Raw genomic sequence first — 25,188 nt, 5'->3', positions numbered from 1 at the left:
TGTGAATACAGCAGAAATAATCAGCAAAGTTACGATGACGCTTTCTTTAATCAACTCGAATGAACGATTTCGATTTTGTTAGTTGAGTTATCAAAACTCCTTGTCTGTGTTATTTTCGCAGTGTAAAATTTCACTGTGTTAAAGAAACACACATGATGTTAGTAGCTCTTTGGCGTTGGTGAAAATTGTTGCAGTATCTCAGCAAAAAAGACAACGAAAGAAATCTTTGTCAAGATTTGTTGACAATTGAAAACACCGACTCGCGCTATGCAAATGAGCTACTTATGAACGCGTCAGCCTTTTCTGTATTTGAAAAGACTCCTCGCATTAGCCTCAGCTGTAAGCTCATTCCGGTCCAATATTAAGAACACGAATATCGTCTATTATCGCAAATGCAACAAGTTGTTCTTGCTCCATTTTTAAAGTTTTCTTTTCACTTCACTTATGTCTTTATGTCGATGTTCGCATTGCCGAAATAAGCGATTATGTCGTTATTTCGCTAGTGTGAACCAGGCCTTACCGAATGAGGAGTGAAAGAAGCGACATAGAAATGGTCGAGTGAGAAACTGGGCCTGAGGAAGGATACTTGTTTCGTGCACCTGGCGTCCAGTTTCTGCTCGGCCTTATTTCCTTTATCACCCACAAGACAAGAGCCCCCGGAGGGACAAGTGAATTCACCATACAGCCAATAGTTACCTCTATTATTTTAAAGATACATATGAATAAAAAAATAATTTGATTGATTCTAGTGATAATCATCTATCTTTCTCGTCCTTCATTTATTCACAGCCTATCTGAACCAAACATGCTTAGTTGGCCCGTATGGAGAAAAGCTACTTTGTAGCTCGAATTCTCATCCCCAGTCACCTGTTCCTCTTCTTCCGGTGGGGCCCTGGCACGAAGAAAAGGAAGCTCTTGACCCACATGATTTGATTGGCTGGATTCGTGGATTCAAATGTTCCCGGATTCAACGCTGATTTCCTTCTCGGAAGCATCCACTAGTTGATCTCTAATGGAGAACGTCTCTACAAATGTTTCCCGTAAGCCAATTTTAAACGCCGTGAAGATCTGTAGGTGATTTGGTCGCACAATTTAAGGCACAGATCAACTAGCAGAAACAGACGAATAAGTGAAAATCTTAGTCCAAGAATGTAGTATATCAAATCATTTCTCTCTAGAGCCACCTTGCTTTTCCTCGCCCCAGTCCCCTGCTAGCTAGGAGACGAGTGATTCTGGGGAAGAGGTTGGGCCCGCAGTCTTGGTCAGAGGGGTTACTAAGACACGCAGCGTGTCGTGACAGCGTCATTCTCGCGTGGTCACTTTCAATTTGACTGCGCATGTTTTAGGCAGAGGAACAGCACACTGTTCGGACTGTGAACACCTATCTACACATAGCCTACACTAGCTATTTTGCCTGTTCTTCTAAAAACTGAGTAAATGATAGTCTTATCCTAGTTAATTAAATGTTTGGCGATTTCTCAGCTTTAAGTAACAGTGTCAGCCCATTCCTTACCCTCCTACACAGACGCTCTTTGGGCTTGTCACGCAATCTTCCTCTTCCTCTCTTCGTGGGGGAGAAAGATCGCGTGACGAGACCAAAGGGCGTCTGCGATCGAAGGAGGCTACCCATTCTTTAGCTATCCGTATAGTTTGCAGATCTCAGATCGCAGGAATCAGTCAAAAACGCGTCATTCCTCAGCTCCCACCATTCATCCCCTTGAGCAGTGGTCAAATACAATGCGAAAATTTAGCGCTGATTCAGTTTTTCGTTGCCACGAGACAGTTTGAAAGAGTTTGAAGCAAAAGCAGTTGTTAACCAGATTACGAGTCGATGGTAGATAAAATGACATAACGTAACGTGACGAAGCATAACATACAATAGCAAAACATAATATACCGTAACATGGACTACGAGCCCCAGTTTTCTATGAGTGAATAGAAAGAGTAAACGAGGGGAACTTAGCCGAGTTGGTTATGGCTCATACAGAACTCGGGCTCGTAATCCAATTGCCAAAAAGAACTGTGTCAGTAGACTCTAGAAGGGATCATTGTCTATCAGAGAATAGAGAATGAGAGAACCAATCAGATTTGTGGATTTCCAAAATAACAAACCTTAGCAGACGTTTACTATTCTTTGCACACTGGCCAAGGATTTCAAAGACCTGAGCTGTTTACACGCGTTAGTTAAACGGGAATTACGTTCGCAGTGCATTTGACTGCTGTGAAGAGGACACGAAATAAGAGCTTTTAACATCAAAGTTTTCTCAGAACTATTTGGAAATGATTACAAAGAGGCTTGTAACTTAAAGAACTGAGTAGTAAAACGATCTATAAAGAGAAGGACTGAAGAGTAAAACGGTCTCAGGCTCTCTACAAAGTAAAGGTATATATGTTACACTTTAGTGTTAAGTTGCGTTACATTTAAGTGTACAGTTACGTTACACTTTATTGTCATCTCCGTTGCTATCTGGTGAACGATCCTCCATCGGGATCCCGTTTAAGTCGAGGTTCTCCTTTTCTTCATCCTTGGCGATTTCTCCAAGTTCCTCCGGAGTGACATACTTGTAGAAGTAGGACATGATTCCAAAGATAATGGCGATCACGCCCATTAGACCTCCGTACAGGAACATCTCTTTATCCTGCGAAAAACAAAAAATGCACGTGAAAACCATTTTCCTTCCTTCACCGTAGGAAATATCGAGCCCAGATCTCCCCCAACCAAGCTGAATGGAGTCAAACAGAGTGAAAACTGGGTGCCAGATTAGACTGGAGGCACATTGTAAGCCCGCAATTTTGTTCCGTGTCTTTCGCATTTGCACCACCAAGAATAAAACACAGTAACAATACAGTGTACGCTATTTAAACAATTGAGGACTTTTTCCGTGTAGGTTTAAGAACACATTTTTTCATACAGACAGAAGGTAAGGTAAAGTCTTCATACGAGCCAAGCAGCCTATCAGGCCGAAGTTTATCGTGGTTTCTGTGGCATGAAGCGACTAAGAATTATTTCTACACCCCCCTGGATGGGATGCTAGTCCATCGCAGGGTTACCCCCAGCATTAAGTTCGCCGGTACCCATTTATACACCTGGGTGGAGAGAGGCACTGTGAGAGTAAAGTGTCTTGCCCAAGAACACAACACAATGTCTCCAGCCAGGGCTCGAACCCGGACCGCTCGATCCGGAGTTGAGCGCACTAACCATGAGGCCACCCCATCTAACAGACAGAAGGCACTTACAGTCAGTCCGGTGACTCGCATAACTTACCACTCCCATTGCAGGCAACACTGAGGCCAATATAACCACAATCAGATCACCAAAAGCAACTGTTAACAGCCAAAAAGACTGAAGGACAGACTTCATAGAGGTAGGAGCCTGAAATAGAAAGGACATCATAGTTATGAACGGTACCTCTATAAACGTCAAAAAACTGGATATCTTATGAGCTAAGGAACCGAGCTCGTGAGATATAGAGTCAAAGTGGCAACACTCTTGGCTCCAGTCTCTTTCTGTGAAAAACCAATTATCCCCATTTGCAACTTTTTAAAGTGGGACAGAGGGTCTTGCTCGCAACACACATGGCTCCCATATTGTCTTAACTCTTCCCGATAGATTGTTGGGAGTGGATGATCCTTGTTTAAGATAAAATCTGGTAATGTTAGTCTTAATTAAAACAGAACCAGCGGCATAACTGTTGTCATGGCAACGACACGACGGGTGTCGTTATGTTTCTTTTGTGATTTACATTTCTGGTGCCATGTTTAAAAGAACACTGCTTTAATATTTTCAGAGTTATTCTCGATTGAGTGTTGTGCTGTTTTATTGGCACCACCTATGACGTCATCACTTTCCTCATTTGCATAGTACAAAAACGTGAATATCTCTGAAACGAAAAAAGATATTCCAAAAAGGAAAACGCCATTCTTCTTTACTTTGAAAAGCCTTTCAAATAAGCAGTAATGATTTTTTACTTCATAGGCACTTTAAGGTATAGTTTGGTCATGTACAAAATTACCTTAACATGGAAAGAAACCTGAAAATAGTAGTTTACTAAGATAGATAAACACCAAAGAGATACTAATAAATTGTAAAGGAACAAAGATGGTTAAGGATGGAGAAGATTAACACGGATTACAAACGAAGAACTTGACAAATTCAGGCTAAACTTCTCAAGATATGCAAACCGTGACGTACTCCTTTAAACACGTGGTGTGGACGGGCTGTAATTACTCACCTGCGAGTATGCAAATCCCAAGCCAGTCACAGAGAACATGACCTCAGATGCAGTCAGCACAACATACTGTGGAACTTGTAACACACGAGACACGGTCGTACCCGGAGCATCCTCGTACATGAATGAATCAAACTGGTAAAAGAGAGGAAAGGAAAGTGACTAAATATATATAGTTAGCTGCAGTTATCGTCCAGCGCCCAGACGTTTAAAGCATAGTTAATAGAGGGGAATGGCTATGAAGCCCGGAAAACTTCAAAGCAGCAAAAAAGATGCCAAGATTTATGTTGGAAGGTCCACGACCGTGCACAATCTTTTTTGTTTTTCGCGCATACAGTATACGTGAATTACAATAACCGTAACGTTTCTTTCATTTGTTCCTCGGTCGGAAATAAACAACTATTGTGTTTTGTGCACGGTCAAGGCTAAAACAACGAGTGAAAATGTACAACAAAGAACTCTATAGGGATTTATAACCATTCTCCTCCATCAACTGTGTTTCAAAGGGTGCTATCCATGCACTGGATAACTAAATCGTTATCCATTGAAGTGTTTATAAAACAAACTATGCTATCCAGCAGATAATGCTTTGCCGACTGGTTAGCTTCAGCCATCCTTGAACACCCGGAGCAGTTCTCACATACCCCGTTTTTTTTTTCACATATGTCAATTTGTTTTCAACTTATTCCTTTCAAAAAACACATATTAGCATTAGTATTTACCTTGCCAGAGTCGGGATCGTCCTTAGGCGGGTGAATAACCACAGTGTAACCTCCAAAATTACCAAACTTGATTTTCCTGTTTTGCTCCTAGAAGGAAAGAGATTTAACGTACTTTGCTACTCGAGGGAAGAAACACTGTGAAGACTGAGCGTTAGGTACGAAGACATGTGTTTCCAACGACTGAAACTGTGTTTCAACTATGTTGCGTTTTCAAGTTTCAGTAACTAGTTCACTACGCATCGATCCACGAGTTTAGGAAACCCGTGCAACGTGCTGCAGCCAATCAGGGCTACGACATTATCTACTGAGCCAATGAAAATCAACTGTTAAGACTAGACCACTTTTTCCCGCGCTTGCGAGAGCTTACACTCTTTCCATGTGGCTAACGTATTTTCTCGCGCTTCAACCAGTTACATGTTTTCCCACTCGAGTTTTTTCCGTGAGTTCCGATTGGCTCTTAATTACACTGCCTTCAGACAAAGTAATTGGTTAAAAATAAGTTTAATTAGCTCATATTAGGTTAAGACAGTGACCATCAGAGGAAGGAAAAGAGAAATAAAAAACATCTTTTCTGTTTTACACTGGCCTAGCTTGCGCAAATACTCACCACAGAGTGAAACTTTGTTCCATTAGTCGCATGCATGATAGTGTCTATATAGTACCTGGCGGGGAAAATAGCAAAACAATTACTAGCTCAGTCTAAGTAGGTAAAGTCTGCATACGAGCTAAGTGGCCCATCAGGCGAAGCTTATCCCGGTTTCTGTAGCATGAAGTGACTAGGAGTATTTCTACATTTAAGTATCTCCTTCTGATAGCACATTTTTCTTACAAAAGGCGGTAATTATCAACTTCTTACCACTTCTGTGAATCTTGCTTATGCTAAGGCGCTAGTGTAAACCAGCCTCAGTTTTGTAAAGCTCATATTTTGAGCGTAAGCTCGTCGTCATAGCAAAGGGAAGAGAACAGAGCGTGACGAGCTGTATTGAAGGAGCTACGACACGGTTTGCGCATATTGAAAAGTTTAGCCTACATTTTTCAAGTTCGTCGTTTGTAATCCGTGTCAATCTTCTCCATCCTTAACCACCCTTGTTCCTATATGGTTTATTAGTATATACCACACAAGTGAATAGTGCTTTTCGCGCGCTCTGATTGGTTAACTCGGAGGTGATTAGCAAGTACTATTCACCTCCGAGCAGCCGGCGCGAAAGCTTTTAAAATTTCCGACCGCTTGTCACACATAAAATAACGTTTAGGTCCGCTAATTATTCAGCTTGTGTGGTAAATACTAAAACAATTATTCACCTCGGTGTCAGTGAAAGTGTTGGATATTTACCTCCACTTCGGTGAATAATTGTTAATTATTCTCTTTGGTGTTTTTCTATCTTAATAAACCGGTCAGTGTAAAACGCTGACTGCGGACTGCAGACTGCGGACCGGGGATAAAATGAAGACTGCAGACTGCATTTTGTAGCATTCTTGACTGATTCGTGTTACCTTTTACATCATTGAGAACTAAGCGCAAACAGGCTAACCGGAGCGCTGTCTTGGCTAACCCGAGTGATATCCAACCTAACCGGAGTGATATTCAATCCAACCAGAGTGATATTCAGGCCAACCGGAGTGCAGATTTTCACTACGATTAGCCCGAATGACTCTGTTTACCGTGGTTGGCACTCGATCATAGAAATAACACGATATATACTTAAAAAGTCTGTAGTCTGCAGTCTGCATTATCCCTGGACAGCAGTCACTATCTGCAGTCCGCAGTTTGCGTTTTATACTGACCGCTTGATAAACTATCATTTTCAGGTTTCCTCCAATTTAAAGGTAATTTTGTACGCAGTAACGTGTTGTTTACTCTACTACAAGTGTGGTTTGTGCGATGCAAACTATGTCAGGTATACGTGCCGACACCTCTATCAGCGGGTTGAGGAACACAAAGGATCGTCTTCAATCGGGAATCAGATTAAAGAACAACATGGAACAGTCCCAAGTGACATATCACGATTTTAAGATCTTGAGAAAGTGCCAAAGTAAATTTGATTGCCTGACCTACGAAATGCTCTTTATAAAGGAGCTTAAGCTAACTTTAAACAAAGAGTCTGTTCAATGCGTGCAAAGTTTTTTTTAAAGTTTCGTATATCATCTTGTTATTTTAATACTTACATTTTAGCGCTTGTATTTGTTTACATATTTTATCGTTGGACATTCTCACGCCCTAATTTGTACTTATATATGTTTATTATATGGCCAGCTCCGTGAGCGGGGAAGATGAATCAAATCCTGCGTTGTGATTGGCTACCCGAGCGGGCAAGGTGGAGCTATCTTGCCCGCTAGAGACTACCCGCCGTGTTCCGCAAGAAAAAATTTCCCCGAAAGCCATATGATAAATCCTTTATTGACCAAGCTTGTTCGGTCAGTAACCCATATATATTTCATTCGCTTTTTCTACAACTTGAAAATGATATCAGGGAGATCGAAACGTCGCTTTTTATCGCTAGTTTTTATTCAGAAATTTTGTACCTGGCCAAAAATAAGTCAAAATATCGTGTCTGAGCTCCCTTAAGGGCGGGCACCAGTACTTACTCGCCAGTTCCTATCAGACTATAGGAAGAGTTTTCCGGCCCAATGTTCTCCAGAACTGTTGGTTTGACATTATCGAATATTGACTTAAATTCCACGTCCACTCTTTCAGGCAGCTTGTCTCCACCAGAGTAAATCACTCTAAAGAAGCGAAAAGAAAATGAAAGCAATGTACTTCTAACAACCTCAGATATTCTAAGGTTTACACGAAGACAGGATTGCCCTTAAAAGAGCCTCACGTAGGCGCATCCACGAAGATGGAACCGAAGAATTTCCGATACTTATCAACCAATCAGAGGTTAATACGAGCACTTCCGAACACTTACTTCGTCAGCTCAGCGATACAAAAGCAACTGTCATAGAAAACGTGGATTCAGATGGAATTCACTTGCTCTATCGCTGACCCAAACGAACACAACACAATTTACCATCATTATGTAAGTAGTCCTTCTGTTAACTAGCTTAAGAAGAAAGTAAGGTCTCCAGGTAATATCAATAGAGACATACCTCACTCGGGTTTCAGCTTTATTGATGTCAATATCAGGCAGTTTCATTGTAAACTAAAAAAAAGACAAAGAAACAAAGTTCTCAGAACGCTTCCAAAGGAAATGATATGACCTCAAAGTTTTATTGTTTCCACATGTAGTTCCCAGTATTTTATTTCTTTCGCTCTAGTGTGGTGAGAAGATAGTCGGTGTAACCTGGGACCGAGCTTGTATCGTTCAACCGAAAAACTGAACAAAAACAGATAAACGTACATTCTTTACTTTACCTTGTTCAAAATGAACTCATTGTTGGAGATTTCTACCACGGCACTGAAAACTTTCCTGTCGTCGAGTTGCAAGCTAACGCGCTTCTCTTTGACATTACAGCCATCGCCACGGGTATTGAGTGTAAAATTCATCAATCCCGACTGACCGACAAACACTGGTGACTTCTGCGTTGGTAAATGAACCACAAAAAAAGAAAAAATAAATAAAGTATCAAACACTCTTCTTTTAGGACTTTTCTGTTCCCTGTCACACGCCTGTCGAGAAAAGTCGACCGTGCTTTGTACTGCGGTAATCGCACTTTTTTCAATTGCTCCACAGAAGTCATACTTACTCTGATCTGAACTTAAATATTGCTTAAAGAAAGCATTGGTGATCTGTTGCCCATTATTCTACTATGCTCTGCTATGTTGTACTTATGTTATGTTTTGGTAGGTAGGTAGGTAGGCAGGTAAGTCTGCATGCGAGCCAAGTGGCCCATCCGGCCGGAGCTTATCCCGGTTTCTGTAGCATGAAGCGACTAGGAGTATTTCTACTCCCCCCTGGATGGGATGCTAGTCCATCGCAGGGTTACCCCCAGCATTAAGTTCGCCGGTACCCATTTATACACCTGGGTGGAGAGAGGCACTGTGAGAGTAAAGTGTCTTGCTCAAGAACACAACACAATGTCCCCGGCAAGGGCTCGAACCCGGACCGCTCGATCCGGAGACGAGCGCACTAACCATGAGGCCACCGCGCCTCCCACATGTTTTGGTATGTTGCGCTTTATTGTGCTATGTTGTGCTAAGTTGTGCCATGTTGTGCCATGTTGTGCCATGTTGTGCCATGTTGTGCCATGTTGTGCCATTTTGTGCCATGTTGCTCTACTTCGCGCAATGTTGTGCTATGTTGCCTCTTTTGTGTCAATTATATTGCGTTATGTTGTTCTATGTTGTTCTATTTCGCGCTATGTTGTGCTATGTTGCCTCTCTTGTGTTATGTTGCACTATGTTGAACTTAAACATTGAACACTAGTAGAACAGTTAAATACCTCTCCGTAATCAAGGTCCACCCTAAAGAAGGATTCTCGGTCGATAGAGATTGGACATGGAACACTGTTAATGAATTCCACAGTGGTTTTGCCTGCTTCTGGCGCCGAAGGCCCCTCGCCTATAGTCTAAAGAACAACATGCATGTGACAAGTATAAAAGTTAACTTGTTGTTAAGAAAACTTAAGCAGAGTAGGGCAAATAAAATTAAGCCGTTAATTGTTTTTTTGAAGTCTAGTACAGTGGAACCTGGGTTTAACAAACCTCTATGTAACGAAGTCCGTGGCATAACGAACGATTTTCCTGGCCCCAGTAATGGTAAAATATATGGAAAGGAACCTCGATACAACGAAACCTCGTTATATAGTTCTAAGCCACACTCAACAATCATGCACATGTAAATAATCTCATTAATTTCATACTCGTTTTATCAATTGTACATAGTTTTATTAATTTTATTTATAGTGTCCCCATTTAGTGGTTATTTACTGCTATTTTAGTTTGGCACTTAAATAAAGGTATTCATTCATTCATTCATTCATTCATTCATTCATATTTTGCCAGTCCCTTGGCCCTTCGCCATATCGAGGTTCTACTGTATCTGAAAAGGTAGGCAACCTTCCCCAGTAGGAATATTGCAAGACTGTTCCCCTGGATGGGGTTCAATTTATCAGGTTACCATGGTTATTTGTTCGTACCCATTTCTACTCGTGCAAGGAAGGGGAGCGTTTAGTCAACTTACTTGGATCTGAATCTGCACAAAAGCACAGATAACAAAAGCTACCGCGGCGAGCACCAGGCCTCCAGACATCTTCTTCAGGGCACTGTGGTATAGAATAGCAAAATCGCAGAAAGACGCGTGATTTATATTTCAATGCCAGGAGTAAAAACTTCATAGTAACATGCTAATTCCTTTTACTGATCTTCGTACATTTTAAGTCATACTAGAAAGGAGAATTTGCTTACTCATCAGTCGCGTATCAAAACAAATTACTTTGCTGTCCAATATTGCTATATTCGTACATCCAGTATACACGATTTCGCATTAATTCTTGGGGGAAGAAATTGAGTCGCGATAACTAGTTTGGAATGGATTGAATCATCAGAAGGAATAGCAAATAAAGCGATTACACTGACAAGGTTATCAAAAAAAAAAAAAAAAAAAAAACTAAAACAAGATTAACAAACAAGGTTTATGAAAGAGCAATTTCTCTTTCTCGTATAGAGTGTGTTCAAGTGAAGTCATTAAATTCTCAAATCCAAAACTAAAGACCCACTAAAGGTTTTATCCTCATCAGACATAAGGGGTACTAAATTTATATCTGTTTACAACTTTCCAGCTCAATAGCGTCCTTCGTTTGGAAACCAGAGTGCGGAGTTATGGCGGTGCCTGACATAAAGCTAAGATCGCGTTCGTCAAAAAATATACACTTATCTCGTGATTTTTGCCATTGTAGGAGTTAAAATATTAAGAAATGTGCTTGTGTAAATTATTTTTGGATTGGTTCAGATAATCAGTCGCCTAGATAGTCAAAGTAAGTTCTAGATGTTTACACTATTTTCCGGCCGCCATATTGGAGGACTAAGGGGGTCCTCCAACATGCATGGCGGCTCCATACTAGGCTCTATAATTTTGCACGGAACATTTCAACGAATAGCTCAACTTTGGGACAACGCCCACACCTTAGACTTGGAGAACTGTCTTCTTTATTTATCGTCTATAATATCACAATTTCTTGTCTTTATCCACTGAATGGAAAGGACGGAAAGGGCGAGGAACCCGAAGAATTTCCGAGTATTCTTGACTAATCAGCAAAAGGACTAGTGCTTCGGTAATTGAAATGAAAGCTTCTCGCCATTGTCATGATATACCATGTTGCAATGTAATGCCAAGGATCTTAAAGCATTCAAATTCAAGATGTCTGTCAGTTGGATTTGCCTCGAAGACCGTGTTGACGAGGTTGTTTGTGCTGCTGATCAACTTGTGATGCAAGCCACTGGCTTGGTGAATTAATTCTGGGTGAAATTAAAAATTACTAGAATACTCTGATTGATTGGATTTAACATTTGCCGACGAAAGGGGCTTTGGGGCGAAATACGGTTGGACGATCGGGCGGGCGGTCAACCAATCAATCATTCAACCACAACCATCTACCTGAGAGGCATTTGACATCGCTCAAACATAGGATAAATAACTCCATCGTATAGAGGTATAAGGATCAAGACCAGAATTGGATTCAAAGCCTGTAAGCGAAATAAAGTGAAAAGAGAATTACAGTGAATGATCTAACCAACGCCCCCTCTCTTATAAACGCCTCCTATCCATTAAATGCCCACTCTCTAATAATCGTCCCTTTTCTAATAGAGGCGCCCCTCCCCACCCCCCCGAAAAAAAACCGTCTGAAAGTCAAGAAAACGCTCTGTAAAGCAAAATCATGCGATTTATTTAACGCCTTTGTTGCTTAGACAGCAATGGCTTTCGAATTGTATCCTGTTTGATCTCAAGTTCAAATTAAAGTACGGATATCGCTCTTTTATTTTCTTACTTTCTGCGCTCAGAATGTCGGTCAATTTTCTTTCGGTTTGATCTGGCTCGATAGCACACAGAACAACAAGGCCCACTTCACGTTTTCGTTTTCCACAAACTGCGACAATGAACGCCACAAGGAAAGGCTATCGTCCGGCCCAAGCACAAGCACAGCTCTCTGTACCGGATGAGCCCGGCCTCCCAAACCCTCTTCAGGTCATCACTGAGTCGGATGTCGACGAAGCCGATTGTGAAAACACTGTTGACCCAGATGACGACGAGGAAATTGATATAGAACCATGAACTCGCTATTTTCGCCGCGTTGATAGAGAACTATGAACCTTTATTTGTATTTTGTCAGTAGTTGTTACGGTTCACTTGAAATAAAAGCCTCTCTTTAATAAACGTCTCATACCTATTTATCTATTTAACGCCCCCCTTACACCACAAACACTTAATAAACGCCCCGGGCGTTTATTTTGATCATTTATGGTAGCTCCAAGTTCAGTTAACTAATCGTTGTTCTTTTGAAAGGGACGCATTGCTTTAAAAGTATAAACATATTTTAGGAGTTTACTCACTTGAATCTGGTCGGAACGTAACGTGAAGCCACCCTAAATTGGAGAATAAAATCATAATACAAAGAACTTTAAAATACAAATTACAACAGTTTTCAATATTTAGAAAGCAAACCACATCAGACGTAGCTGACGAGGGTCGTCTATCCTGGTCGAATTGGAACTTGGAGAGGTTAGCTTTTGTAAACGGAGGAAAGCCGGGGTACCCAGAAAAAAACCCTCGGAGCAAGGCGAGAGCCAGCAACAAACTCAACCCACATATGGCACCGTGCCGGAATTGAGCGCTCTCACCACTGCGCCATCAGATTAAAGCTTTGCCTGTGTTCAACAACTCACCAAGTCGCCGTCCATCTGCTCAGCTTGAAGAGTCCAGCTTGAACCCTGAAAATATTTAAGAACGTGATTTGAAGCAAAATTAAAGACGAACTTTGCTGCTCAGGGAGAAAGGAAAGATGCAACAACCGGTGACGATATTGGTTTTTGAAATAGAGAACCTTGATCAATAGTGTTGTTTTGCTTTGGAGACTGATAACGTTAAGAGCAAGCCTGCGAAACAACGAGGTCTGCAATTGTATTCTTCAACCTTCTAATATTCCTTTTTCGCGATTCACCTAGAAATAAATTAGGTCCTGACATCTTCTGAACAAGCTAGCTTTGATAGGTTTTAAATCCCCTACGTTTACGTCACTTGATTTATGACACAGCTTCGTAGGCAGTTTGGTCTCGCTAAAAACTACCTCAAAACTATTGCAGAAGTTACCAAAGAAATCCTGTTTCTGGTAACGCAACTGATTCTTGTTTCCTTTCGCTGCCGTTAATTGAGCTGTCACGGTAACCCCTCTCCGGCTCTTCTAACAGAGACACGTGTTGCGTGACGGTTCGAGTTGCGGTTATGTTGATGCAACATTGGTCTAACAAATAAAATATTTTACCTGTTGATGGAAAAGGGCCCAAAACACAGGCAGAGGTATGTACATCTTCAACACACGGAGTAAAAGTTTGATGTCGTTGATTTCTTTGTGCTGCGCAAAAAAGGGGCGAACATTGTAAGAATGGAAAAATAAAATGGACAAAGGATAAAGACAAGTAAAGAGCTAATTTCCCCATTTTTTGCGGCCTCTAAATCCCCACCAGAAAACCTGCTCGTGCACTATTAAAAATTGGATTTAACGCCGATATATCCTTTCCACAGACAAGGTAGTTTGCACTCCCACCTGGCTTAAGTTAATATACTGGCAAATTTAAAGAAATTTTCTTCGAAAGCCTGTGGAAATATTCACTCAGCCAGTTAAGCAACCGATTCATTTTTTTAGAATCATTCTCGTCCCTAGAACCTGCGCTTCTTTTGGTCAGCACCGATTGACGGACTTCCGTCAAATCTGAAAGCCTGATTGGCTTAGGATACGAAACGAAGACTCTGCGCTTGCTCAGAAAATCGTATCCGGACAGACTGCTTGCCAAAGAAAGTGCGGCCTCTTGGTCGGGAATGGAATAAAATACCGGTGTGCTCCTTGGGCTTTGTACTTCGAGAAACGGGGAGGGTACGTGTGGTTAAGCAACTGTCACGGGTGGAGAGGTGGCTGTGATGTCAAGGGAATTTTTTCATAAGCGACCGTTACACATCTGATCAAAACATCCAATTTACGTTAGTTTGATAATGAGCTGTCTTCAAAACAAACTCTATGTTTACCTCATATTCATCAGAAGCATTGTCCAACCAATGGTTACACTGCGCAGGTCCAGAACCACTGACCTTGTTTGAAACTGCGTGCTGCGAAAAGATTCAAAAAATCCGTTAACTTGCTTTCTTAAAGCAAGGACCAGGCGAAAGCGTGACAACTCTCAATGAATTGCACCATGAACACTATAAGCGTGACATGGACGATAACTTAGATGGTCACGCAACACTAAATCTGGAAAGTATTGTGTAACAAGCCAAGCTACCGCTACGCCCCAAATTGAAAAACCTTAGACTACATCTTACCCCCATAATTTTGAAAACACGGATCATCACGTTACCAGATGGATCTTTTAGCGTGTACAGCCGCTTTCCCGCAACAAGAGAAACTGTAAACAAAGAAAAACATTACAGCAAAGGTTACACGTAAAACCGTTTAGTTCGAGACTAGAAACTTGCGTTCTACCGAAAGGGGTCTGGAGAGAACTTACAGTCCGTTCGCGTCCAATACAGTGATAACAATGGCACTTTTCCACAACAAACTTACTGGTTGCCCCAATGATAAGAAGAGTGTTAATTGCAAACACTGCTGGATAACAGTCCCTTCCAAAACACTGCACATCAGCTGCAAAGAAACAGAAAGAAAGATTTGTTACTGCTAAAACGACTATCGTAAAGTCCGTAAATTATCAATACCTTTAATTTTCTGTCCATCAACGTAATTGTCTGAAATACCGTAAGGGATGGACCATTATATTTTTTATGGGAGGGAGGGGTTAGGCAATTATCAAAAAAAAAATCTGCAGTAGATAAAGCGACAAAAAAGTCAGGCAAAAAGTCATGCATCCTATTTGCGATCCTGGTCAGCTTTTGAGGTTAATCTGAATGCTTTCAGGTCATCTTTGCTAATTTATTTCCCCACAAAGTCCATAAACATGCCTCGCCATTATTTTTAACTTCTTAATTCGACAATGATAACATGAAGTCGACGAAACGTCATGTTGCTTTGCTTTCGATATTTTTCTTGCTTAACGGTTTTTGGAAATCTTTTTCTATTAGGAGTCAATAAAGATCATCATTATTGGTATTGAAAAAAATCTAACGACGATTTGCTTGCAATTGGCCTTAGTCAGTTGAAGTGCGATGGGCGAGATACGAGGGTGAAACGTGAAATACTCGCGAGTAATCCGCGCTCCGTTATCTACCCTCGAAAGCTCATGAAAAAACTCAGTTTACCCTCACAATTTAAAAAACCCTAATATATGCTACTGCATTGAAACAAATCACCATAAAACGAAGACTCACTTCGGACCATTGGAATAAACCACATGCAGAGCACGGCGCCTACATTGACGGAGGCATAAAACATGGCAAAAAACAGCTCCAACATGTGTTCCTGTGGAAATAACATAGTTACAAACAAACGTTTGAGTATTGTAGTAAGAAAGAAAGGTAAGCGTTGCGTGACGACTTTGAAAACGTCATCCTGTCATGACCCAAACGAAGATGTTTGCGTGACGACCTAAATGAAGATGTTTGGGTGATGACCCAAATAAAGACGTTGCGCGACAATCAATATAAAGGTGGTCGTGGAGAACAGGTAGTACCCCCGAAACAGTGTATTTGTTTGGCTCCTTCTGATCTTAACTTGTGTAGATCAAAAGATGCGCTTCCTTCCGGTTCACTCGATTTGGGCTCGTAAGGTTTGGGACTTCCTGAAATGTCAATCATTCACAGGCACTCGCGCACGAGAGATAGAGAATGCCATGGAGCTAGAATGAGCAGAAAAAAATATCAATTTCTTTGTGTTGATTTAAGACTGGACTAACCTGATCTTTGCGGAACTGATCGCCACCAAACGCTGCGAGACAAGGCTTGATGTTACCACAAGCAATGGCCATGGCAAACAAAGATATCAGAGGTCCAACCCTGAAAGACGAATGATGAATTAAACTCCATGAATAGGGAAGACGGCGAAAGACTCCGTTATTATTAAATTTACCGCGAGGATCGAACTGGTAGATCACAGATGTTAGATTGGCAAGAGAAAATTGGATAATTAACATAACGAATGAACAAGCGAACAAACAGATGAACAAGCGAACGGACGGATGGATAGATAGATGAATATCTCGGTATCAGAGGTTGACTGACTGACTTACTGACTGGCGCACTCATCGTCTGTCTGTCTGTCTGTCTGTCTGTCTGACTAACTGAGTGACTGACTGACTAACTGAGTGACTGACTGACTGATTGACTGACTGATTGAACGAAGTGGACAGGCGGACGATCGAACGAATGGACGAATAACCGAATAAAAGAAACCAAGAAAAAAAATGACTTACGCATTCCTTTGACCAATAGTGTCTACACTGGTCAGTGTAAGGAGGACCTCAGAAATGGAATAAAGGAACAATGTGTAGGCGATGGTTCTACAAAGCAATGATACGACAAAACTAAAGGTGTGAAAACTGTAAAGCACACGCGACGACAAAAGCAGGCTTACAACTAAATCAGCGTACAAAAAGCAAGATAAACAAACGAGAAAGGACTGAAAACTGCGTATCGACTTCAGTTCGTTATGGAACACAAGATTAGCATAAGTTTAATTCAAGTTAGAACCAGTACCACTTAATTGTACTGCTCAATAGCTTTCACATGAATAGTCACATACTAAGGTGTGATCCACAGACTTTAAAGTTAGAGCCATCATGTCCAGCATAATAAGCAGTACCACATGAAAATACGCTCAATAACTTTCATTTGAATGGTCACACAGTAGGGTTTCATCCATAGACTTAAGGGACCGTTCATTTTTTATGAGGGAGGGGGGGCTGGTGGGATTTGGCAAGCACCATTTAAAAATCGCATGACCCCCCCTCAGCTTACCAATTTTTTCACGTGGCCCCCCCCCTTATAGCGGTCATTTTTTGGGATGACCCCCCCCCCAAAAAAAATTGAACAAACAATATTTAGATTTCAACCTTTTTAATATTTCTCTATTATCCCCCTACTTCGCGTTTTGTGCTCACTATGAAGACAATATTTACAATCCCTATACTACAGAGAGCTGTTGTTTGAAAAACAAATCAAAAGAAAGAGAAGTCAATTTCGGATCTCCTAGTTATGGCTCGCCCTGAGCGTGTGGCATTTGGCCTCTCATTGGCATCTCCCTCATCTGAATTGATGAATGCCCACAGTTTTAATGTAAAACAGATCAAATGTATAGAAGCTAAGTTGACGAAGGTCACGTAGGACATGGAAGCACTAGAAAATAAGAGCAATTATAACAGCATATTCAAGGGCATACTCAAACATGCACACCACATCAACAAAACGAGAAGAAAAAAAGAAAACCGCAGAAAGTCAAATGCAAGAAAGAGGAAGCGGACTGAAAACAACGGCCAACGAGTTTATGGAATCTGTGTTGGAAACCCGCTAGGAAATGATCTTCCACAATGCCTTGTGTACCCTCCTAGAACGGCCGTCCCGGAAGGGTGTATTAAAGTTGAGGATGTTGCCACGTCGTTATTTAGAAGAGATGGGCCATACGTCGCACAGCTCTTAGAAGGGAATTATTTCACCAATGCTGCAAGAAGCAGAATCACCACCAACCTTGAGCAGGAAGTCAGAGATTATGTCTACACCTTCATGTACCCTGAAGAGTACACTCGGACGGAAAGCATTGCTGCTTCTTGCAGCATCGGTGAAAGAGACTCCCATAGCAGCACAAGCGGCGACGAAGAACTCGACGACAGCGAAGATGAAGATGAGTGCCAGTGAAAGTTGCATTCGAAAATAACAGTGTTAAATACTTCTTTTCAGTAGCTACAAATGCTTTTTTGTCGCCAAACGTTTTTGTAAAGCAGAAGGAAAGTTTGTAATAAATTTGTATCCTACCTTCTATGTTTATTCTATAGCAATTTTTTTGATATTCAAACATTATGCCATTTTAAAGTTTTACTATAATATTTCACGTGACCCCCCCTTTTTCCCTTATTTTTTTGGGGTGGCCCCCCCTCGAAAGCCATTTTTTTTCGCATGGCCCCCCCCCCAAATCCCACCAGCCCCCCCTACCTGATAAAAAATGAACGGTCCCTAAAAGTTAGAACCATGTTGCACAGCAAAATAAACAGTACCACATGAAAGTACTGCTCAATAGCTTTCATTTGAATGGCCACGCTCTAGGGTTTGATCCACAGACTGAAAGTTAAGAACCACATATTATACCTTAATAGACAGTAAAAGGTTGACCATTGGAGTGAAAATTTCTATGACTTACTGATTGACTTACCGATACTTTCCTAGCCAACTGTCAGCAATCATGGCCCCGATAACTCCGGTAAAGTAACTAGTCATGCTAAAAGCATGATATATACTCTTGCCATTTGCTTTGTTGAACATGAGGTCTTTGGTCAAATACAGCACCAGCACCGCTAAGAAAAAGAAAATATGTGAAACGTTCTCTTGAGCGAAACTTAGATCAATGTAGGGTGGGAATGGAAACGGCGAGTTCGATGAGATTCTTTCGATTAAAGACCCTATTTGGTGAGATATTGTCTGATTTCAGGTTCCAGGGAGATACTAATGAGTTTCGTAGTTAGTGGAAACGCTACGGTAGGGAGTGGATTGAGGAACAGAAACAAAAAAACACATAGAATGGAGAAAGAAATCCGCCCGAAATCTTGGGCCTTTTGACCCCAAAAATTCTCGCGGTCAGTTTTGTTCTCGCGTGCGACGATTTTGAACAATAAGGGGCTGTCCATAGCTTAAAAAAAATCAAAGATGACATAGAAATATATTTAAAGGGAGAACATTGATAAGGAGGGGTACATGGGAAGACGAGGGGAAGAGGTAGGGGTCGCGCGAGCTCACGACGGCGAGCGAAAGAATTTCGGACAAGTCGACGCGTTGCGCCTCGTGTCCCCATTATTCTCCTCCCTGGATTTCTCGTTCACGATCTCGGTGATTATCGCGCACGTGCGCTCGCCCGTGCGACTGACAGTGTAAAACGTCATGCACTACTGCTTGTTGGAATATCCCAGTAAGGCTTACTAAGTGCAGTTACTTACTTTTGATTCCATAATAAGAGAAACGTTCACCAAATTCAGTTATCAGAATCGGCCAAGTTGCGTTGGGGAATTTAGTGAACCAGTTCTGAACAGAAAAAAGAAAAGACTAGTTTAGTGTCATGAGAAAGCAATCAAAAACAGGGGGGTCACCAAGGGGCGAATTAGAAAAAAGGCTGTAGCAGTTGTGGTAACAACTTAATTAAACAGCGGGTCATACCACGGTTGAATTTAAACTTTTACGTTGGTATTTCGTTGCTTTCATCATGATGATTGTCTGTTACAAGAAAAGCAAGTACAAAAAATGACTACAATCTCTCTTCCAACAGAGGCTGCACTCTCTCTTTTCTTCTCTCTGCTTGCTGTGGAGAGGGGCGGCAAGAAGAGAGATCTGGGAACGAGTTTACTACGACCTTGTGTTGTAAAGGTTTGGGATCATCCGATGTTCTTCAGAAATTTGAAGCTGTCTGGTTAAGTAGAATTGAATTGCAAGGTATTCTTGTTGTTATATAAAAATATCAGCATATGTGGCGAGGGAACTGAGTACGAAACTAAAGAAACTAAATAGAACCTTGGTTTTAGTGCAGCAATTTCCCGCATGATCCTCATCTTCGGCAACTGAAAAAAATAACGTAGAAAAAAGTATTTACGATGTTACTAACATCCATGTGTTGATAGCATATTCTAGTTGTCCACTGTGTTCTAGTCTCAGAGCTTTTCTCTATTTCCCTGCCAAATCTGACAGCAGCGAGACTGGAAAACAGCTCAGCAGCTGCCGGTAACTTCTTTCGTGACGGTAAGAAAGAGACCTTAACCTAGACTAGCCAATAAAATTCGCTAGTGACCCATCCCAGACTAACCTGTGAATACAGCCGCCTCTCGTACCTCCCTTGCACGGTTTGGCGTCTCGTTTGGCCCTCTATTGCAAAGCGTCAAATTAGACGGGAGCGACAGAGGCAGTTTGATCCCAGGCTTTCTCTCTCCTTTGCCTCCCTTGTTGTTCAGTCAAGGAAGGCAAAGGAGAGAGAGCCTGCGTCGAGGTCGTCACTATTGCAGCCAGTGAGCTGCTATTAAAGTTAAAAGATAATTTCCAGTCCGTGCACTTCGCAGGCTCAGCACCCCGATGTTCGTGAGTCTCACACGATGGAGTGCGAATCATTCGTTACGAACCGCTTACCTTATCTATGAGGCAATCTGAATTGTTTCTCCAACAGCTTTTTTGATTTCTGCAGCTAGAATCGAGTGATCTGAGAAAGAACGAAGCATAAAGCTTCGCACCTTTTTTAGCGGTTGATATGAAACATTAAGGACTTCTTCGAAATGTTACAAAAAATTTGTGAGGTCTTTTAATAAATTAAACCAAAAACGGTAAGAAAACTCTCGAGACTGCGCAGTACGGACTGGAAATCATCTTTGACGTCACGTTTGGTATTTCCACTTTTGTGCGAAGTCCTGGTCTAGCGGAGTAGTTTCCCACTAAAACTTATCAGTTTCCCAGTGAATGACAGGCCATTCAACCCCTTTAAAACCCTACCCTTCACATACCTTAGGCAAGGGGTACCTAATCCTGCATTGCGTGTCTCTACAGTAAAGTATTCTCATTCGTGTAATAATAAAGAGTGCAAAGGAAACTAACGTTACTGCAAATTCCGCCAGACTATGGGGAGAGGACTTCGTGGGGTTCGGGCTGACCCCCTAAATTAAACAAAAATGAGACATTATAACACGTTGACTTGGCCTCAGAACGCTGCAAATCCCGTTTCTGAGGACCTTTAACCATTTCCCCCGGGACGATGCCCCACGTACCCCCTACAGGGAAATCCACTGGCCAACGCTAATCAAACAGCGGCAGTCAAAAGTGCAGCTGTAAAAGTGTTTTTCCAGACAACTAATTTGATCGTAGATACGTTACCGTGGAATCTTGTAAAAACAAGAATATACACAGGAAAAAATTTTCCTAATGGTTTCCGCGCGTTACAAGGTTAGCAATTGTTGTGTGACAAGTCAAGAAGGTCCTACGCGTTGGCGGTATGACAAAAATTTCACACTTTGGTGTCGAATCCCTAAGAATGAAAAAAGGAATTAGAAACACTTATGAACGAAAAGTAAAAGAAGATGTTTTTATTCTGGGCCGTGCACCATTCTCCTTAGCCTGCTAGCAGATATTTCATTTTCGACAAATTTCTGCAGCGCAGCTGTCGACATCCTTGCAAGTATAAAAAGCATGAAGCCCAAAATTTTACAAATATGCAAAGAACGAGTGGGATAAGAGCCTTCTTAGCTGGCGGGATTACGCGCCGTGTGAGTGCTGTGTTTTGGTAAACCCCGGCTCGCTCGCGCGCGAGATCCCGCAAGCTGCGAGGTCTACAGGTTCGATTTCGACAGAAATCTTGTTTAGTTTAATCTCTATGGAGAACATTGCTTTTGCGTTCGGGTATCTAATAAACAAAAGAGAGATCTAGTAAGGTCATGACTTTCAATTACACATTTCTGCTCGAGATAGGATTGAAGGATAGAAACTTGATGACATTTGATAGGTAATGTTGGGATGAAAGGCATACCGTCTCTGATAAATATTTTTCAGGTCCTCTCCCAACATCAAGTCTCAAAATAACCAAACTCCCCTAAAGAGGCTATGCCTTCTTCATACCATTTCGCCTTTTATTGCTGCTATTGGCATAAATTGTTTCGTCTTTTGAACATATGAAAAAAAGAAAGCTTTAATCGGCCGGGCGCGAGAGGTCATTGTGTTAATTACTGACTGATTGTTGTACAAGGTTGTACCGGGAACGGTGTAAATCTCAGCCTAAGAAACTAAAACCAACGAAAATAGAGTCAAAATAAAATGACAAAGGCTCTAACATTGCGACAAAAGACAAAACAAACAAGACTGGATCATGTTTATACATTTTAGGGTCACCTTGCAACATTGAAATTTGGCTTGACTACCTAACCTTGTTGTTACCGGCTCAGTGCAAATTTAGAATCAAAAATGTTAACCGTGGTTTAATAATTGGTTTGTTCAAACATGGCTCTTTGGTGAAATCAGCTGTATTTCTATTCAAAAACAAAGCAAACGAAATATTAAGTATAACAATAAGCGAAAAAATACAACCGCAGTTTTCAAAAGGTTTGCAAAAAAGCGACATTTAATGACCTAACTTTTAACAGGGTCGCAATTTTTTTAATTGTAATTGAGAGACAAAAGCGTCAATGTACTCTCTAAAGAAACAAATTTGGTGAAAATAGTTTCGTTGTGCAGCTCTGCTACCAAAGACGGCATCTTTGACAATAGCGGACCGTTTGTATACTAAATTTTATTATACAAATGTCTGACAGAACATCGGCAGCTGTAACATCAAAAGGGATTCGGCGCGCCCGTGAACTGAACTGGGTAGCTCCTGTATTCAACCAGGCCGGATATTTCCAGGAAGATTGCTGTTGTTGTTATTAAAACAATCTATAAAAGTGAGCGCGCGATCCGAAATGTTTTATGATCAATATTGTTCGAATGATCACGCTAGGCGCAGCCGAACAGTTGTGAAAAGCTTTTAAGAAACTTGCCCGCGAATTCCAACTGTTGTAGATTGCATAGGTTTGCGCACTGAGCTGGGACACAAATCGCTACTTTAAGACGGACAGAACGAGGATTAAACGGTAACCGACTAACGAAAAGGAGAGGAAAGATGTAAAATAACCCCAGTGCATCTGGAGACGTACCCTGCACTTGCCGGCTAGTACTCAAACAATCTTCTATTGCAATCATAGCAACAGTTTTTCACTTACTTGCTGGCTCATACTTGATATTGCTTTCCGAGCGGTCTCGTATCCCAGCCATCGTTCTTCGCTTTCCAACAAGAAATCAAAATTTGTATTTCACAAATACTCTATCTCACGTTCAGGACCTAAACTGAAGGGGTGTCTACTCGTGTTTGTTTCGGTAAAAGATCTCTCCGAATTTTTATTGTCCTCAATTGACAGTCGGTGTCAATTGACCGGTCGAATGTCCAATCACGTGAAAGAAAATTGAAAATCCATTTGAAAGATAGCCAGAACGTTCATTTCGAGGTACATTTCACCATCTCCGTATTCAATCTTGAAAATCTTAGTATCCGCTGCTAGCAGAGTCTGCTTGATTTGAGATAAGTTTATTACACAATCAAAGAGGGATAATTTACACTTGTAGATAGAATCCGATGTTTATTATTGCACTGACGTCTGTTTATTGTTTGATTTTATCGTTTCTTGTCAGTCATAAACTCATAATTCATTCCTAGCCCCCAGGAGGTGGAGTATATTGCGGGGGGAGGGATTTTTATAGTCCTTTGTAAAGGATCGACCCTACTTTTTCGTTATAAGATTCTACAAATGAACTTTCCTCGTCATGCACATCGAGAACATCGTTCTAGGTGTTGAATTTTAAATCGCAAGATACGAAAATAAATATTTGGCTGATATATTTCATATCAAGGGTTTTTTTCGGACATCGGGTGTATTTTTGGGTGTGAGGGTGGGAGGGTAGGGAAAAATCTTGCAATCTAAAGTGCGCGTGGTCCGGCTTGTAGTTAAGCCTGAATTTTAGATTTTGGTTGCATATTCGAGTAATCCTTCCCCTCTTTTTGATTTCAAATTTTGTCATCGGTCATCAGAGCGCGACTCTCTCTGACGCCGCTGACAGGAGCGCCTCGAAATAGAAAATAACGTAACCAGGGCTATTGTGAATCGTATTCACAAAGGATTGCTAATTTCGCTTGGCTATAGCTTCGAAAAGCCATTCTGATGCATAAAAATATTTTCCATTAAGGAGGCGTCTCTCCCGCCTCACCCCTACCCTGCCCTCCACCACTCCCAAGGCCAAGCACTCTCTTCACTGATACAATATCGGTATAGGTCAGGAATAGCTGTGATTTCAGGGCGTCGAGAAAAGGCGATAACCATTGTGTTGCAAAATAAACGATATAAGGCAAGGCGCAATACCTTGCAGTATTAAATTAAACCATGAAACGAAAAGAACCATTGTCAATCTCATACCAGATTTTTTCCAATTTGGCGACTTCGATGGCGCGATTCCATCGCTTAGAACTCCCACTGGCAAACAAGACACAGATCCATTAACTTCTCTCGATGTGACAGAACCGTCACAATTTTCGCGAGTTCCAAGGACTGCAACAAGTGGTTCGTGTTCCGTTCGCGACATTGACGCAAAATCTCGCTCTCTGCTAATAATTTCTTAGCTACAGGCCACACATAATATGCAGATATCACTTTGAACAGATAAAACATTAAGTCCAGTCGCCACGGGTTCCTTGGCTATTCAGTTTGCTCTGCGAGACACACGTCACTTAGAATAAGACTAACATAAACAACTGTTATCCCTTTCCAAATACACGGTTGCAACACGTTTAGAAAGATCCTATATAAATTAACTGAAGGAGTATTTGCGCTTGACATTCCAAAATATCGAAGGCCATTCACTCTAGCAAAAAGATCCAAGAAAACACACAAAAAAGCAAAAAGAAAACAAATAAACAAAACTAGGCTCGATTTCCACCGCGGCTGGTAATCAAGCCTGATACAGCATACAGTAGGTAGTTTTTCTCTACAATTGACCGTTTCCTTCCCAGGGGGTGGGGGGGGGGGGGAGTGGGCAAGGAACTACCATGTAAAAATCATGGGATGCCCGTTGTACCTTTCATGGGCAAAAACGCGGTAAAAACGCGGTAAAAACGCGGTTTTGGTACCTCTTAGGGTGTTGCGCCTCAAAAGGTTCCCAGCGGGAGCTTTCCAGGTTCCTTTTAGGGTATTAAGCCGAAAAAAAAGACAGGTGATGTGTTATGTAAGAATTGGTTCCAGTTAGGTAAGATAAAAATTTCAAGCCACGCCCACAAAACAGGATCTCGGTACCTCCTACGAGTTCTTTTCAAAATTTCCGACGAGCAGCCCCATCTATTTGACATGAGAATCCCCCCCGCCCCCCTCGGGGTTTCCTATCGTTTTATATCAG

At 41.5% G+C, this 25,188-nt stretch overlaps 1 protein-coding gene across 2 annotated transcripts; it reads right to left on the bottom strand.

The window, feature by feature from the left end:
• LOC145463057 (solute carrier family 15 member 2-like) lies at positions 1 to 25,143 on the bottom strand. 2 transcript variants are annotated; one of them, XM_081446772.1, is made up of 24 exons: positions 24,216 to 25,143; positions 19,756 to 19,802; positions 19,188 to 19,272; positions 18,410 to 18,551; positions 16,461 to 16,547; positions 15,945 to 16,044; positions 15,421 to 15,511; positions 14,663 to 14,740; positions 14,422 to 14,504; positions 14,128 to 14,208; positions 13,370 to 13,459; positions 12,774 to 12,818; positions 12,441 to 12,473; positions 11,488 to 11,576; positions 10,075 to 10,156; positions 9,335 to 9,460; positions 8,307 to 8,471; positions 8,042 to 8,094; positions 7,538 to 7,675; positions 5,559 to 5,613; positions 4,952 to 5,038; positions 4,233 to 4,364; positions 3,266 to 3,373; positions 1 to 2,639 (listed from the first exon to the last, which is right to left on the bottom strand). In XM_081446772.1, the coding sequence occupies exons 1-24, from the start codon at positions 24,379 to 24,381 to the stop codon at positions 2,439 to 2,441; spliced, it is 2,364 nt and encodes a 787-aa protein (XP_081302898.1). In that variant the 5' UTR covers positions 24,382 to 25,143; the 3' UTR covers positions 1 to 2,438. The 2 variants fall into 2 exon arrangements, with proteins under 2 accessions (XP_081302898.1, XP_081302906.1); XM_081446780.1 differs by lacking the exon at positions 24,216 to 25,143 and adding an exon at positions 22,971 to 23,701.
• Between the last annotated feature and the right edge of the window lie 45 nt (positions 25,144 to 25,188).

This window comes from Orbicella franksi, chromosome 1, assembly GCF_964199315.1.
Source record: "Orbicella franksi chromosome 1, jaOrbFran1.1, whole genome shotgun sequence".
Lineage (NCBI taxonomy): Eukaryota > Metazoa > Cnidaria > Anthozoa > Scleractinia > Merulinidae > Orbicella > Orbicella franksi.
Note: the sequence above shows the minus strand (reverse complement) of the source record. Positions and strands in the feature narration are given on the sequence as shown.